This window comes from Barbus barbus (genome assembly GCF_936440315.1).
Source record: "Barbus barbus genome assembly, chromosome: 16".
Taxonomy (NCBI): domain Eukaryota; kingdom Metazoa; phylum Chordata; class Actinopteri; order Cypriniformes; family Cyprinidae; genus Barbus; species Barbus barbus.
This window is the reverse complement of record NC_136744.1, coordinates 15,956,667-15,972,894: the sequence shown is the minus strand read 5'-3', so window position 1 is coordinate 15,972,894 and position 16,228 is coordinate 15,956,667. Positions and strand designations below refer to the sequence as shown.

General features: G+C 38.4%; 1 protein-coding gene across 6 annotated transcripts in view; it reads left to right on the top strand.

Annotated features, from left to right (window-relative positions):
- The window catches only part of slka (STE20-like kinase a), a 31,792-nt gene that overhangs the window by 13,007 nt on the left and 2,557 nt on the right, over positions 1-16,228 (top strand). For 3 of the 6 annotated variants that reach the window (XM_079437183.1, XM_079437185.1, XM_079437184.1), the window contains 12 exons: positions 128-322; positions 695-776; positions 869-1,000; positions 1,168-2,310; positions 2,381-2,511; positions 2,636-2,759; positions 4,245-4,424; positions 11,787-11,916; positions 12,509-12,633; positions 12,723-12,911; positions 13,002-13,127; positions 13,269-13,382. In XM_079437183.1, the coding sequence (XP_079293309.1) occupies positions 128-322; positions 695-776; positions 869-1,000; positions 1,168-2,310; positions 2,381-2,511; positions 2,636-2,759; positions 4,245-4,424; positions 11,787-11,916; positions 12,509-12,633; positions 12,723-12,911; positions 13,002-13,127; positions 13,269-13,382 (2,671 nt within the window). Of the gene's footprint in view, positions 1-127; positions 323-694; positions 777-868; positions 1,001-1,167; positions 2,311-2,380; positions 2,512-2,635; positions 2,760-4,244; positions 4,425-8,150; positions 8,244-8,971; positions 9,044-11,786; positions 11,963-12,508; positions 12,634-12,722; positions 12,912-13,001; positions 13,128-13,268; positions 13,383-16,228 lie in introns of those variants that run through there. The other 3 variants (XM_079437182.1, XM_079437181.1, XM_079437186.1) reach the window with 3 other exon arrangements.

Genomic DNA, 16,228 nt, shown 5'->3' with positions numbered 1-16,228 from the left:
ATCAAGTCTTGCATTGAATCATGAGATCTGTCACTACGTTAGAACAGAGCTGTGAATATGGCACATAATAAGTTTCTTTATTCTCAATTTTTCTAAATCCCCTCCCTCCCTCTCTCTTAAATGTAAGGATGGCACCCGAGGTGGTGATGTGTGAGACGTCGAAGGACAGACCATACGACTACAAAGCAGACATCTGGTCCCTGGGGGTGACTCTGATCGAGCTGGCACAGATCGAGCCGCCCAACCACGAGATGAACCCAATGAGAGTCCTGCTAAAAATAGCAAAGTCTGAGCCCCCCACACTCGCAACTCCATCACGATGGTGAGAGTTATGTCTCACAGCTACATGATCTTCCTCGTGTGCCAATAATAAAGCAAAAAGTTATTAACAATATAAACAATATTGATTTTATCTGAGGACAGAATTTTTCAGTGAGTTCAGTTAAAGGGTGATTTTTGGGAAAAAAAATTACTGATATGATAAATCACCTCCCAACTGAAAAATTTAAAATCCAGGCTGGAGGCTATTGAGCTGATGAATCATATAAGCAGTCGCCCACCCAGAGTCCCAACACATGGTCAGCCTGGGACTGCATAGCCTGTTGCTTAATAGTTTTCACTGTAATACCCCAAATGAAGAGCCCTTTCACATGTAGCACAGCATTCATATTTGTTCCTCCGCTGTGTTAAACAGGTCTCCTGAGTTCAGTGATTTCCTGCGGAAAGCACTGGATAAAAATGTAGACAATAGGTGGAGTGCATTGCAGCTCTTACAGGTTGGGCCATCTTTTATTTCTTGATGCAGTTCAATTTAAAGGTGAAAAATTAAAATTCACAAGATAGTGATCAAGCCATGGTCTGCTTTCAGCATCCATTTGTTTCAAGTGTGGTCAATAACAAACCACTGCGAGAGCTGATTGCTGAGGCTAAAGCCGAAGTGTTTGAGGAGTTTGAAGAGGGCAAAGAGGAAGAGGAGGAAGAAGAGCCAGAGTCCCAGCCGGTATGAAAACCACCACTTTAAGAATGCAGAAACCCATTCAGAGAATCTTGAGATATTGTCATGATAATATGGTGCTGTTGTTTCCATGCAGAATTCTTTGATTATCTGCATGCACAGCACACAGTATTTTTGTTGCTGCAGTACCTTTGTCTATTTTGTATATGTAGGTGGTGCCTGGACACAAACGTGCATTATCGGACACCAGCGTTGGCAGCTCAGAGGATGAGAGGCAGTATCAGAACACGCCAACTCTTGAGTCGGTCACGGAGAAGGCTGAGCCTGAAAGAAAACCCAGTTCAGAGGATCAACCTAGAGATAAGACCTCTGACATGGTAGTGGACGCCAGCGAACCCAACCATGCTAAGGATGAGAAGATGAATGAGGCCAGTCCATCAGACACCAGTACTGAGGAATCACGTTCTGGTGAGGAGGCTATTCCAAAACATGAAGAATCTCACACACCCGTGACCACAGAAGTAGAGATTTCTGGTCAACCAAATCCTCCAGTGTCAAATGATACTGTCCTCCAAGAGATTGTAACAGTCAGTGAGGAAACTGGGGAGGAAGAAAAGAAGGAATTGAAGGTGGAAGAGCCACCAGAGAAGAAAAAAGAAGAGTGTAAAGAAACACAGCAAGAAGCCAATACACAAACCACCACAGATGAAGAGGAACCTACTCTGCCTTCAGATATAGCCAAACCAGAGAACAAATCTGATGGTGTTACTGAAGAAGCCATCACTGAACCAATTGAGGTTACAGAAAAAACTGAAGACAAAATTGAGACAGAGGAAGAAATGAATAAAAAGGAACTAGCAGAAGATGAGAGAACAGTACCCTCACCATGTGTCCCAACAGAAGAGTTAAAGGAGGAGCAAACTGAAATTTCACCAGATGTTTCTACAGAAGAGGTAAAGGAGGATCTTCCTCCAGTGGCAACATTGGACCAAGATAAAGCTGGAGATAAGGGTGAGAGTTCAGAACCCAAAGACGATCTTGCAACCAAGGGGGTAGATGTAGTAGAGGACAACTCCATGAATGAATTCCCTGTTGTTGTCATCAATGGTGTAAAAGAAGAGGAGGTCAGTGCAACAGAGGAACCTCAAGAAGCCCATGAAGACAGAACAGAGATCCAGGAAGCACCAACCGTGCCTGAGAGTGACCAGAATGCAGAGGTAGCAAAACCTGATGTTGAAAAGGAGAAAGACTCTGACTCGGGCAGCAGCTCTGCTGCAGATACTAACAGCATTGACATTAATCTGTCAATCTCCAGCTTCCTCTCCAAAAGCAAAGAAGGATCTGTTTCAATACAGGTACATATAACTCTGCCCAGATGTGGTCCTGGAAGAAAATATCTTCATTAAACTGTATTCAATCCCACAGGATACCAAGCGCCAAAAGAAAACACTGAAAAAGACCCGCAAGTTTATGGTCGACGGGGTGGAAGTCAGTGTCACCACATCCAAAATTGTCACCGACAATGACACCAAGAGTGAGGAACTGAGATTTTTGAGGTATATAAGCTGACATCAGTTACTGTTTCTAGTTCTTTTGCACAAAGCAAATGATAATGTATCTGATAATGCATAAATCACATTTTAGATTGTCAGAAAAAGTGTGATGGTTGTTGTTCTGTAGACGTCAGGAGCTACGAGAACTGAGGCTTCTGCAAAAAGAGGAGCAAAGAGCTCAACAGCAGCTCAGCAATAAACTGCAGCAGCAGAAAGAGCAGCTCTTCAGGCGCTTCGAGCAGGAAATGACGGTCAGCACCCTCATTAGTTTTGTTTACATTCAACATTGTAGTCCATTGTCATCCACTGTTTATCGTACACTCTGTTTTATCCATAAACACTGAAAGAACAGTTTTAGTTTTATTCACTGCACTCATTCAATGCAGCACTATGCATAAGTTAAAAGTATCTAAATGCATTAAGATTGATTTAAATGAAAGGCAGTGTATTACACCATATTCTAACCATCTCTCTCATGTTAATCTGAAATTTTGTCCTATCCAGCCACCACTGTAGCAAGCAATGTTTCGTTCATGTTTTTGTAATGTTGTGATCTATAGCTCCACCCAAAGTCAAATTTGGTCCAAAATCTGTCTTCAAATTGCTTTTGATTAAACATCATGACTTAATTGTAGCCTTTTAGTATTTTGGTTGGGCTACTTACTGTTAACTTTAGAGATGCACTATATTAGATTTTGCCGATATCTGGTATGCCGATATTTTTAAAATCATTTTGGCCGATACCAATATATTTCCCTTTGTTTTGAAACAACACCAAGTCTCTCCTGTGCGGATATTATAAACAAATGATTTTTAATTTTGGTTAGTTTTGAGCCAAAACGTATTTGTTAGGAGTAATAAAACTTATTAAAGTTCTTTTTTTAATGAGAGTACATTGAAAGCCTTGAAGGTAACTCTAATAAAATCAATCTCTGCTGTGTTTTTTTTTTCTGACAGATGCAGTTGAAACCTTAACATTTTATTTGTGGATTTAACGTTAGATTTTTTTTTTTTTTTTTTTAACGTCTGTAAAAACTCAAAAATCTTTTAGAGCTCCTCATATTTAAGTTTTCATAATCCGCTTGAAAAATATATTACATATTACTGAATAAATCTGTATATATTAAATAATTTAATTTACAAGCGTCTGTGATTTTTTTTTTTTTTTTTTTTTTTATTAATGTAAATACTGCGATACTACTATATTTATTCAGAAACACAAGTATCTTAATGATATTTGTGTAATTTACTTTTTATTACAAGTAGGCCAACAGAGCCCCCTAAGTAAATAAAACGCCTTACCGGATGGGCATTAGGACCCAGGGGAGGCTACCACTGCTGCTACTGCACGTGCTAGTAGAAACTGTTGACTCTCTCACACTGGACACGTCCTTCTGTACTTGCATTCAAATTAAATGAAGCAATCCAAAACAGTGAATCTAATCATTGTTCAGGCAAAAGTTCACTTTGATCTTATCACTATCACCTCCTGAGCACATGTGAGCTATCCATCTTATCGGCAAGGCATATCAGCATATTTTTTCAAATCAGCCGATGCTGATGTTTACATTTTAAGCCTTTACTGGCCGATTCCGATGACGTTCCAATAGTATTGTGTATCATTAGTTAACTTTTTTAACTGCCTGATGATGTCTCAGGGGGACACAAGCAGAAAGCTCATGTTGATTGACACATTCGTGGTCCGTAACAGTAATTCAGTATTCCTCTCTCTCCAGGGGAAGAAACGTCAGTATGACCAAGAGGTGGAGAACCTTGAGAAACAGCAGAAACAGACCATAGAGCGTCTGGAGCAGGACCACACCAACCGGCTAAGAGATGAGGCCAAGAGGATCAAAGCAGAGCAGGATAAGGAGCTCTCCAAGTTCCAGAACATGCTGAAGAACCGCAAAAAAGAGGTAACTGAGAAAGAGAGATGTAGAAATGCACTGTATTTGCTTTGCATGTATTTGTTCATCAGGCCATGACCTGTTAATTGTTGGTACTGAGGATGAGCATTTAGGGTAATTTAATAGCCAGGTACACTGACACTTAAAAAATTAGTTGAAACAAATTTATTTTTAAGTTAAAAATGCAATATTCACTAATGCTAAGCTAATTCACAAATTGCAGTTGAAAAAAATGTCTCTAACAACAAAATTTAATTGGTAAGCTGCCACAATGAAGATATTTATTTTTTAAATTTCATTATAGTCAAGAGTTTTATTTGTCACATACACAATTATACAGAGTATAACCAGCAGTGAAATGTAGGACAATCTATTTGTCAGTTGCATTTGCTAGTCAACTAGTTTGGAGAATGAGTACTTGACTGTTGGATTGCTCATGCTCATCCCTAATTAGTATGCTTTTAGCAGCTTTTTTCATTCTTGTTTTCTGGGGATGCAAAAGCCAAACACACACAGTCGTTTCGCTAACGTACATTGGCAGCTTTGCTTCTGAATCACAATGCAGCTGCAAATGGAATTGATTTCCTCATCTTTCCTCTTAGACACATCTCAGCTGTGTCTCCTGCTTTCTATTCAGACTTGTAAATGCAAAGCAGTTATTTTCTTATGTTATGGTTGCTCAATGAAACTGGCTCTCACATTCAATTACCTCCATCCTCATAGAGGCTGCAGGGACAGCTTTAAAACGAAGCAATGGCTTAGGAGCAAAATAAAGGCTCTTTTCATTTAATCTCATCTTGCTTCTGCTGGTGTGTTCAAATGGAGGGATTTCAGTGCATGCATAGCTTCATGGTAATGGGGAGTGAAGTGTGGATATATGACTGGTCTTGTTTGCTTTTTGGTGGTGGTGCATGGTGCATTTGCCGTCGTAGTCATTAACATTATAATAATAAAGCACATTTTAGCTGTCTCTCGTTGCATTATCAGCCAGCATGATACATGCTAAGAGCATTTGGCAAACTGTAAATTACTATTCACTATTAGAGACTCTCTCTCATTTTGGTTTTGTTTTTTCTTTGGCACTTGTAGTAGACAGCTTGCTTCTCTCTAATGCTGTCATATGCATGAACAGAGTGCCTTAATGGATTTAGATAAGGCAGTGTCTCGTTTTCTCTCCCTCTCTTTCTCCCTTTCATGACATTGTTCAAATATTTCTTGATATTTATTATTTCTACCTATCAAGTGTAAAAATTATGATTATTTTTTATTGAGAGCAAATGCATGTAAAATGTACTGTTTTTGATATTATGCTTTTGTAAATGTCACTAATTATGTTGCCTGTGTGAGTGTGATGTAATGAGTGGAGATCAGTGCTGTGGTGAAGGGCCTCTTCTCTTGATAGGAACACACTGTATTTGTAGAGACTAAGTATTAGAGATTTGTTTCCTTAAAATACTGTTTAAATTGACCTTCAAGATGCACACCTCAATTGCTGAGTAGCAGATAAAGTAATATACAGTACCATTTAAAAGTTTGGGGGTTAGTATGATTAAAATTATGCTTCAGCAAGGATGCATTAACTTGATCAAAAATGACCGTGAAGACATTTGTTTTTTTCAAATAAATGCTGCTTTTGAACTTTGCTCATCAAAGAATCCTGAAATGTAATTTTCTCAATCTTTCAGCAGCGTAGCTGTTTTTAACATTGATGATAATATTAAATGTTTCTTTCTTGAGCAACAATTCAGGATATTAGAATGATTTCTGAAGGACCATGTGACACTAGAGACTGGAGCAGGGGTAGGCAACGGTGGTCCTGGAGTGCCGCTGTCCTGCAGAGTTTAGCTCCAACCTTGAAAAAAAACCCTCACCTGCCTGTAGCCCTCGTAATTCTGAAGACCTTGATTAGCTTGTTCAGGTGTGTTTGATTAGGGTTGGAGCTAAACTCTGCAGGACAGCGGCACTCCAGGACCGACGTTGCCTATTCCGGGACTGGAGTAATGACTGCTGGAAATTCAGTTTTTCCATAACATTGATTAATTATATATAAAATATATTAAAATAGAAAATATTTAAAACTGCAATTATATTTTTTTTAAATAAATATGTTTGATCAAATAAACGCACCCTTGGTGACTGCTTTCTAAAACATTAAAAAAATCTTACTGACCCCAAACAATTTAATGTTAGTTAGGGTGGCCATATGCGCCGTTCATTCGGGACACGTCCTGGCCAGGATTTTAATATTGCCTAAATCATCCAAAGTAGTTTGACCAGTAACATGCAGGGATTGTACATAATCGACCAATCTTGGCGCTGCGCATGAGAAGGTGAGATCTACAGAGAACGATGCAAATATGCGCACTTGTTTGTTCGTTTGTTTGACTTGAAGCATCGCTGTGCACCGATCAAAAAAGACACCAAAGTAGGCGCGAGAGCGATTCGAAAGCATAAGGAGCCGTCTGCTCTGATCTCTATTAGGCTTGCTGCGATTGACTGTGTTGACAATGATCCCGGTATTAAGCCGCAACACCGGTTGCATCACTTGCCCACTTGCCGGAAAACTCAAACAAACTAAAAACAAACAACTGCTTGACGCCGAATTGCCGCAAATTTAAAAGTGAACGTAAAATGTGCATGGTGCTTTTACAATCTATTTAAAACCGAGGGAAAACTCAAACGACCCCCTCCCCACCACGGTGATACCGGTATTACCGGTGTTGTCACGTGTCGATTAACCGGTGGGAAAATTTCCTCACCGTCACAACCCTAATCTCTATAGCTCTCATGAATGTCGCACAACGATCTACCTACACAGTGCAAACAGCCAAAACCTGGATATTTTAAGCAATAAAGAAATCCTGGCAAGGACGCGTCCCGTAAAAATGGCCCGTATGGTCAGCCTAATGTTAGTGTATTTGAAAATATAATATATTTACTTTTAGAATGGAAAAAAAATGCTCAAGTTGTGTAATGTTTACTCAAAATTCACAAACAAATGTATTTACTTAAAAAAAAAAAAAAAAAAAAAGAGATTGGATGGAAAGATCCCTTTTATTAATCTGCCATTTAGACATGGCAGTTAGCCAATGCAAATCATTTTAGCTGATTAATCATGCTGGGTTAGTCTACATACTGTGTTTGTTTGTCACTAAAAGTAAGTGTTAATATTTTCAGTTGAACAATGATTGGCATTTTTGAGAATGAAGGCAATCTAGGGTCAGTTCAACAGTTTTGACCCCCCCCAGCAAAATCTCTCTGTTTCCTGACAATTTGACACTTGATTTCTCATGCTGATCTACTGAAAACAATGACCTGCTGACACAACAGTTCAGCTTCCTTCATAAAAGAATAAATGTCAGCAATATTGAAGTGTGCATCTTTTAGAGATTACTTTGAAGGGATCTATATTCTGATGGCTGTAATTGTTGTGGCGGTAAAAGAGGGATCTATATTAGCAGGTGTTAGTGGGCTTTCACTGTTCTTCAGCTTCTGAACAACTCTCCAATAGCTGATCATGGGCTATTGGAATCATCTTTATATTAACTGCTAACCCAGTCAGAATTAATCAATGGTTTGGGGATGATTATCTCTCAAATACTAAACCGTTCATCATGGTAGTAATTAACCCTTCCTGGCATATTTTGCATGACCGTCTTCGACTAATGAATTACATAATCAGCCCCTATGCAAGTAAAGCCTTCATTCCCAACAGTCTGCATGCTCACACTGTAGGTCAAACAAGAGGTCGGAATGTCCCCTAAACACATGAGAAAAGAGCTTTTGAAACGCTTAAAGGAAGACCTAGCAGTCATTCAACATGAAGAGGTAATTTAGTTACCAGCTACTACTTACACACTTACACTTCTGTTTTCTGCCCCTCTGGTCTTAAATTGTAAAACTGACTAAAATCAAGGTTATTCCATAGATTTCCTATTTAAAAATAAACTGTCATGGGCATTAATGGAGACTTTGTCCTGTACATTCTGATGGCTGTTCTGATGGCTCATCATTGACTTCCCATCTATGTTATAAGAGGCCCAAACTCCGAGCAGATGCAGAGATGAGTTTATATAATGCAGGATCTGCTGCAAATGAGTTGCTGGTGTGTAACAGAACACAGTGCTGTGCTTCTCTCTGAAACATGCAGCTTGATTTTTATGCACCTGTTGAAAATGTGTGTAGCTTAAGTAGACAAACCGGTTTAAAAAGGGGGGTATCCACATACTTTGGCCACATAGGATGTTGCATCGATCTTGAGGAGTAAAACAGACTAACAATGACTGCTGCATCTCATTACGCATGTCAAGGACGACAGCTACACTAACTGATCGTGGTCCTTCAGACTCACCAGCTGTTAAACCCACCGTCTGTCCATCGTCTGGAAGAACTCATTTCACTGCACGTGACCCAGGAAGCTAACAGATTACTGCAATGCAATGAGAAGACTAGATGATATTGTGAGATGTGTGTCTGGTTTGCGTGCGATACGCTTGAGTGCTGTTGTGTGTCCCCTGTTCCTGACATGGTGGAGTTGGCTGTGTTTTGCTCCACAGGGTGTGGCCCAGGTTATGATACAGTCTTTTCAGTTGTCCTCATGTGCTCTGTTCAACGCTCAGATGCAGGATGTAAGTCTCTACTCTCCTCGTGACTCAACCCTCTCACATGTGCCCGTCCGTCACGCTAGATACAGAGCAGATGCACACACAAATGCACATTCACAGTGTAACGGCTCTAATAGTGTATCTAACTTGTAGTTTAGTAATTAAAATAGTATTAGCTTACAAACATTAAAATAGGAGAAAATGGGCCATAAAATGATATACAATCAAGTACGAAAATGCAAGTTGTCAGCAGATCTCTCGCCTCCCTGGAATCAGTGCACTTTGTCACACCTGAATTACAGTGTACATTTGCTTAGTGACACTAGCAGAACTGATTTGATTACGTTCAACATGATTCCACTGAAGCACGTCCCTTTGTAACAGCGCAGTAGCGTTTAAATGTGATGTGGACGGCACATGCGGGCAGGAAGGTGCTCTGTTGTTTTGGAGTGCTGTCGCCTGTGTTGCTGCAGTGTCTCAGTATTTTTTCTCTCACTCTCACGCTCACTCTCTCTCATACTGTTACTGAGACTCTAGTCAAGTTTCTGTGCGTCACCTGTGGTACTTTTTTACTATGTGCCACTGAAGGCCAAGTTCAAAGCAGTAGTCCAAGATCAGGGTGACTTTTGAAATGCATGATGATGATGATGATTATTATTATTATTTAATATTATTGTATCAGCTTATACATTATGTATATATTAACAGTATTGCTCTGGTTGAGTCATATTTCAATGTTATTATATATGTCCTTTAGGCAGGCCCGCATGGATCTGAAATCTGCTCAGGTTTGGCATGATTGGAATGAATGTAATTTATTAGGGATGCACGATATTGGGTTTTTGCAGATATCCGAAATGCCAATGTTTTTCAACTCATTTTGGCCGATACCGATATATTTCCTTTTGTTTGGGAACAACACCAAGTCTGTCCTGTGCAGAAATTATAAGCAAAATAATTTTAATTTTGGTTAGTTTTTAACAAGCACTTATTTGTTAGAATGAAATAAACAATAATGAAGGTTTTTTGACAGTACATTGAAGTATGAATAAACTATATATCCATCGCTGCATTTTTTTTCCCCCATAAAGATGCAGTGTTAACCCTAACATTTTATTTTAAGATTTAACATTTGTAGATGGTCTAAAGCAAAAGAGTTGTAAAAATTCTGAAAATCTTTGAGCTTATGATTTAAAAAAAATAAAACACATTACACATTAATAAATAAATCAGTATATATAAAATTATTTAATTTACAAGTGTCATGTTTGATTTTTTTTTTTATTTATTTTATTTTTTTCCATGTAAGCTATAGCTTCTTACCTTTTAACTCAAAACATACTCATTATTTTATGACATCAATTACTGCTTATTTAATCAGAAACAGTCTAAATGTTATTTGTGTAGGCTATTTTACTTTAAATCTTTTTAGTAGAAGCAGGCCAACAGCACCCCCTTCAGATTAAAACTCCTTACTGAGCGGGCATAAGGACCCGGCGGAGGCTGCTGTCGCTGCATGTGCTATTACGGTTTACTCTTATCACACACCGAACACGTCATTCTGTACATGCTTTCACAGATTAAATGCTGCAATCCAAAAGAGTTAATTTAATCATCATTCAGACAAAACTTTGCTTCAAGAATGAGCCACACTGTTGACGTGATCTAATTACTAGCACACCCTGAGCACATTTAAGTTAACGTATTCCTCTTATCGGCAAGACATATCTGCATAATTTTTCATATCGGGCCAATGCCGATATTTACATTTAAAGCCATTATCGGCTGATTCCGATATCTGTCCGATAATATCATGCATCCCTATAGTTTATAAAATTATACAAATTCATTCACTACAATTCAAAAGTTTGCAGTCAGTAAAAAATTTTTTTTAAAGAAATTAATACTTTTTATTCTGTCAATAATGCGTTAAATTGATCAAGTGAATACATTTCAAATACAGGTAAATGCTGTTTTTGTAAAACTTTCTATTGAATTCCACAAAAAATAATCAACACAGCTGTATTCAACATTGATAATAATAAGAAATGTTTCATGAGCACCGAATTAGCATATAAGAATAATGACTGGAGTAATGATGCTGAAAATTTAGCTTTGTCATTACAGGAATAAGTTACATTTGAAAAGATATTAAAATAGAAAAGTTATTTTAAATTGTAATATTTCACAATAGTACTGTTTTCACAGTATTTTTTATCAAATAAATTAAGCTTTGGTGAGCGTAAGATTTATTTCAAAAACACTTCTTTTTTTTTTTTTTTTTTTTTTTTTATCTTACCAAGGTAGTGTACAAATTTTTTGCGTTCATTAAATTGTTAATTTCATTAAGCTTTCAGCTACTAGTAAATTTGTAATACACATTTGACCATGTTTTAATCCATCCTGATGATTCCCCCTCCAAGATAAAACATCAGTCTGGGCCTTCCGTTAGGTTATGTTATGCTGTACTGTGACTTTATATGTATTGTTAATCTATTCTCTAGTTCCTTCCTTTCACAAATCTTTATCCATTTATCATAAATTATAAATGTTTTATCTTTGTTAAATGGTTTAAGTGTTTGACTTTCCTCTTAATGCAGTGTTATTAGTGCTGTGGTAGTGCTCGTGTGATCTTTGACTGCTTCCCCTTGGAGCATGATAATGTACAGTTACTAATTTATGACCCCCGTTGTTTCTTTACCCGATTCCTCCTCCTCCTCCTTTCCTTCTTTCTCTCTTGTTTTTTTTCTCCATCCATCTATCTTAGGAGCAAGAGTTTCTCCAGAGGCAGCAGCAGGAGCTGGATGGAGCTCTGAAGAAGATCATCCAGCAGCACAAACTAGAGATCGCCACTATAGAGAGAGACTGTCTCAACCACAAGCAGCAGCTCATGAGAGGTCAGGCACTCTATAAACGGTGGCCACTGTAAATATTCTTACATCGGTAAGAATGGAAAGCACTTGTGTTAACGTTTTTGTTTGCCTGCAGTAAGTCCTCAAATAGTTGCGCTTCAGACTTCACTGTTTAATGCTATGAGGAAGTCCTGTAGACCTTTTGTGTTAAATTGTGGTTGTTCATTATAAATAAATTAGCTGCGCATATGTGGTGATAGATTTTTATAGGTCACACTTTCAACTCCAACCACAAAGTAAACAAGCCAAACATGTTACCTGCTTCTACAGACAGTAAAGCACTCTCTACCTGGAATTGAGCTAAACTGCATGTTATTTTCAGACAGGGGTCCAATTATAAAGTTCTCAAGTTCTTATAAAGGCCAGCCGTATGTCTCTTGAGGTGCGGCCCAGATCTCATTTGATGAGATGTGTATGAAAATGATTCCAGACATGAGATTTGCCATCTATGATGTGTAATGAACTGTATGACTTCATGTCTGCAAAACATGTCTAAACCTGCATGAAGTTGAACGGTCTGGTTCTAATGGCTGAGAATCATTCTATTTCCTTTTTTCTTTGGCTCACAAACCCACAGCTCGGGAGGCAGCCATGTGGGAACTGGAGGAGCGCCACCTGCAGGAGAAACACCAGTTGCTGAAGCAGCAACTGAAGGATCAATACTTCATGCAGAGACATCAGCTCCTCAAAAGGCATGACAAGGTGAGACCTGACTGTCAGTCTATTCAGTGAATCAAAGACTGGTATGTTTTGTAGCCACTCATGGTTATTCCCACATGATGGGTCATCAGGAGATGGAGCAGATGCAGGGTTATAACCAGCGGCTGATAGAGGAGATGAAGAACAGGCAGGCACAGGAAAGAGCTCGGCTGCCCAAGATCCAGCGCAGTGAAGCCAAGACCCGTATGGCGATGTTTAAAAAGAGCCTGCGGATCACTGGCACAGGAACACCAGAGCAGGACAGAGAGAAGATCAAACAGGTCAGACCCTCTGTCAGGAATCTTTGTAAAGATCAGAGGAATCAGGCATGTGTTCAAACCTGAGGGTGTTTTCTGCTTTATTTCGAACAGTTTGCCACTCAGGAAGACAAGAGACAGAAGAATGAGAGACTCCATCAGCATCAGAAACATGAGAACCAGATGAGAGACCTGCAGCTGCAGTGTGACTCCAACATCAGAGAACTTCAACAGATGCAGGTCTGTAACACACATATACAATCTTACTGTCGACCTCTTTCCTTGGTGCCTGCATTTTCGATTACATTTACTTTTATATTAAATTATGCTGCCCTCTATCTTTGGTTGTAACATTTGATTTGTTGTCCTTTTTGCCATCAGAATGAGAAATGCCATCTCCTGATTGAGCATGAGACTCAGAAGCTGAAGGAGCTGGATGAGGAGCACAGTCAGGAGCTAAAGGACTGGAGGGAGAAGCTTCGGCCCAGAAAGAAGGTATTCGGTTTTCATTTCATTCATCACTTCAAGTACACACCAAGTATGTATAAAATATAAAAATAAACCTAATACAAATATTCCATTTTAAAATGTAATTCATTCCTGTCATGGCAAAGCTGAATTTTAACAGTTGTTACTCGAGTTTTCAGTTGTGCTACTTAAAGTTATAGTTCACCCAAAAATGAAAATCTGTCATTAATTACTAGGACTGCCCCCTAATAGTCAACTAATCGTTAGTCAACCAGAAGAGGCTTGGTCGACACAAATTCTTTTAGTCGCAGAAAAATAAATAAATAAAATATACACAGGCGAAGTCATGCAGTTTGTGACGGACAGATCGTTAACGGCTAGTCTATGGTAATACACTTACATCGGGCAGGACAACCAAACGCTCGCCTATTATTCATCGACCTCAAATACGGCTTATCTGAAATATGTAAGTATTAGGAACTTTACATGGCCGCCCAATCTAATGTTAACCTAGAGAAATGTGCGCTATAGTGGCTGAACAGTATGCTTAAAATGAACAACGACTAGTCGACCAGAAAAATCCATAGTCCAGGGCAGCCCTAAATTACTCACCCTCATGTCGTTCCAAACCTGCTAGTAGGCCTGTCATCATAACAGCTTCTTGTTGTACGATATATTGCCCTAGAAATAATTGTGATAAGTGATTTTGTGATTTTAAGACCATTTTATGCTACTTAATATATAATCATATTATAACAGCATAATAATGCAAGAAGGCTTACATGCTTTCAAATGACAAACTTTTAATTCTTAAGAATATTTAGATCATGGAAATTAAGTATCCAAATATTAGATGCCTTAAAACAAAAAAAAAGTAAATAAACATTTTCTAACAAAAAGTGCAAAGTAACAAGTAGAGAAAAGAAACGTGCACAAAGAACTTGTATGGAGATTTTTCCATCTACAGATTTTTCCCTGACCTTCTTTTCTTTTTAAATTAAGGGTGCACACCAGAGTAGGCCTGGGCGATATGAGCAAAAATTCATATCTCGGTATTTTTTGCCTGATTTGCAGTATACGGTATATATCAAAGTATTTATAGGCTTTTGTATTTGGATTAAACTAAGTGAATGTAACCATATGCAAATATTATGTTAAAAAAGGGTTAAAATCACATTACATTCTAACATTGTAACATTGCAATCTAAAAACAAAAATAATGCTTTTAAAGCAGAAGTTAAATTTACTAAACTAAAAATGAAAATAATAAAAAAGCACAGACTAATTGAGTAAAAAGGCTGTTTTGATTACAGTCACTTTACAGTTAGTGCTATCATACAAATACACTTACTTGTAGGTTTAAAATTCTACATATGTCACATTTATTGTTTATTAACTACAAATATTTCAGCAAAATGTATATTTTAGTCAGATTTATTGCTCTCCTATTACATTGCGCTCGTTCAATAAAGTCTGTGAAGTTTAGCGGAGAATCTCAAAGCAGAAGGCTCATGCACTTCTAACAGCAAAATGGAAATATTGCCATGGCTTTCTAACATTTACAGATGGAGAATAGACCTGTGAAATGTAAGTTATGCATCAAGGAAAACAGCACATCAAACACATTAAACAGTGAGTCTCTGTCAGCGGCACACGCAGCCTTTCTGTCAGTGCATCTTTAAACTGAAACTAAACTATAGGCTTCTATATCTTACGAGTTTTTTAAAGCCCTTCATATGTTTAGAACAAATTGTAGCCTATTGTGCCCTACTTGTGCACTTTCTTCGCAGCAGCTCAGTCTGTGTCCTCCGCTATATTTTCAGATGTGCTCGTTTCAAACTAACGTACTGTATATCGATATGAACGGTATTGCCTTATATCGTATCGCTTATAAAGAATATATCGATATATCGTACAAACTCAATGTACCGCCCAGCCCTACACCAGAGTATGTGAGCAGAGTGGAGCGTCAACAATTTCCCCTCCACGCGCCGAGCATTTAATAATCACTCCGCTCCGGGTTCACCATTTCCCGCTCCGCCCTCACTGATATCAGAAACACTGCTTCGCCTTCGCTCCGCGTCTAAAGTATTTCAGTATGTTTGAAATATCACAGTTCTGTTCATAACGTAGGCCTATATTGAAAAATTAAATAACAGGAGCGTTTCCAAGTGGCTTATTGGAACACTAGTGTGCAAACTTTTTCCCTACCACATGACAAGCTAATTACATGGTTGTCAGCATTAAAAGGTATAATTGCTGCTTTTTGCAGTGCATATTTTTTTTTGTGATGAAAATAACAGTACGCTTTCGTCAGTTATTTTACCTATTGATCGATGCATTTCTTTTCACGATGATTTCTGCTCATTCGAAATCGGATACAGATGAAGTAGCACTGTAAGATTGCATTTGTTTGGATATTTAGAGAGCGATTGCGTGTGAACAAGTGTTGTAGTACTTGTTTAAATCATGCTTTCAGCTGAAAATATTCAGTATCTAGAAGGAACAAACTAATTCCTTGAGAAATATAACTTCCCGCTCATGTCCATTGCCATCATCATAACCTTCACATTCTTTCTGATTTGAGTGATCCTTCTCTATCAAGCTAGCTAAATATGTGTATCATGTGTATTCTTGCTAAATATGCAGTTATATAATGGGTCGTACTTGTATTGTACAAGTTTGGAGCGGTGGTGGAGCGCTTAAAAAAATCGGCTCCTCGCTCCAGTCAAAATCCAACGCTCCACTCCACGCTCTGCTCACATACTCTGGAGCACACTATTTCTGAAAAACACAATCACTACTTAGTTAGCAGTCATATGCACAAAGGCACAGGTCCATAAACAAGGCCATATCTGCAGATGAAACTTTTT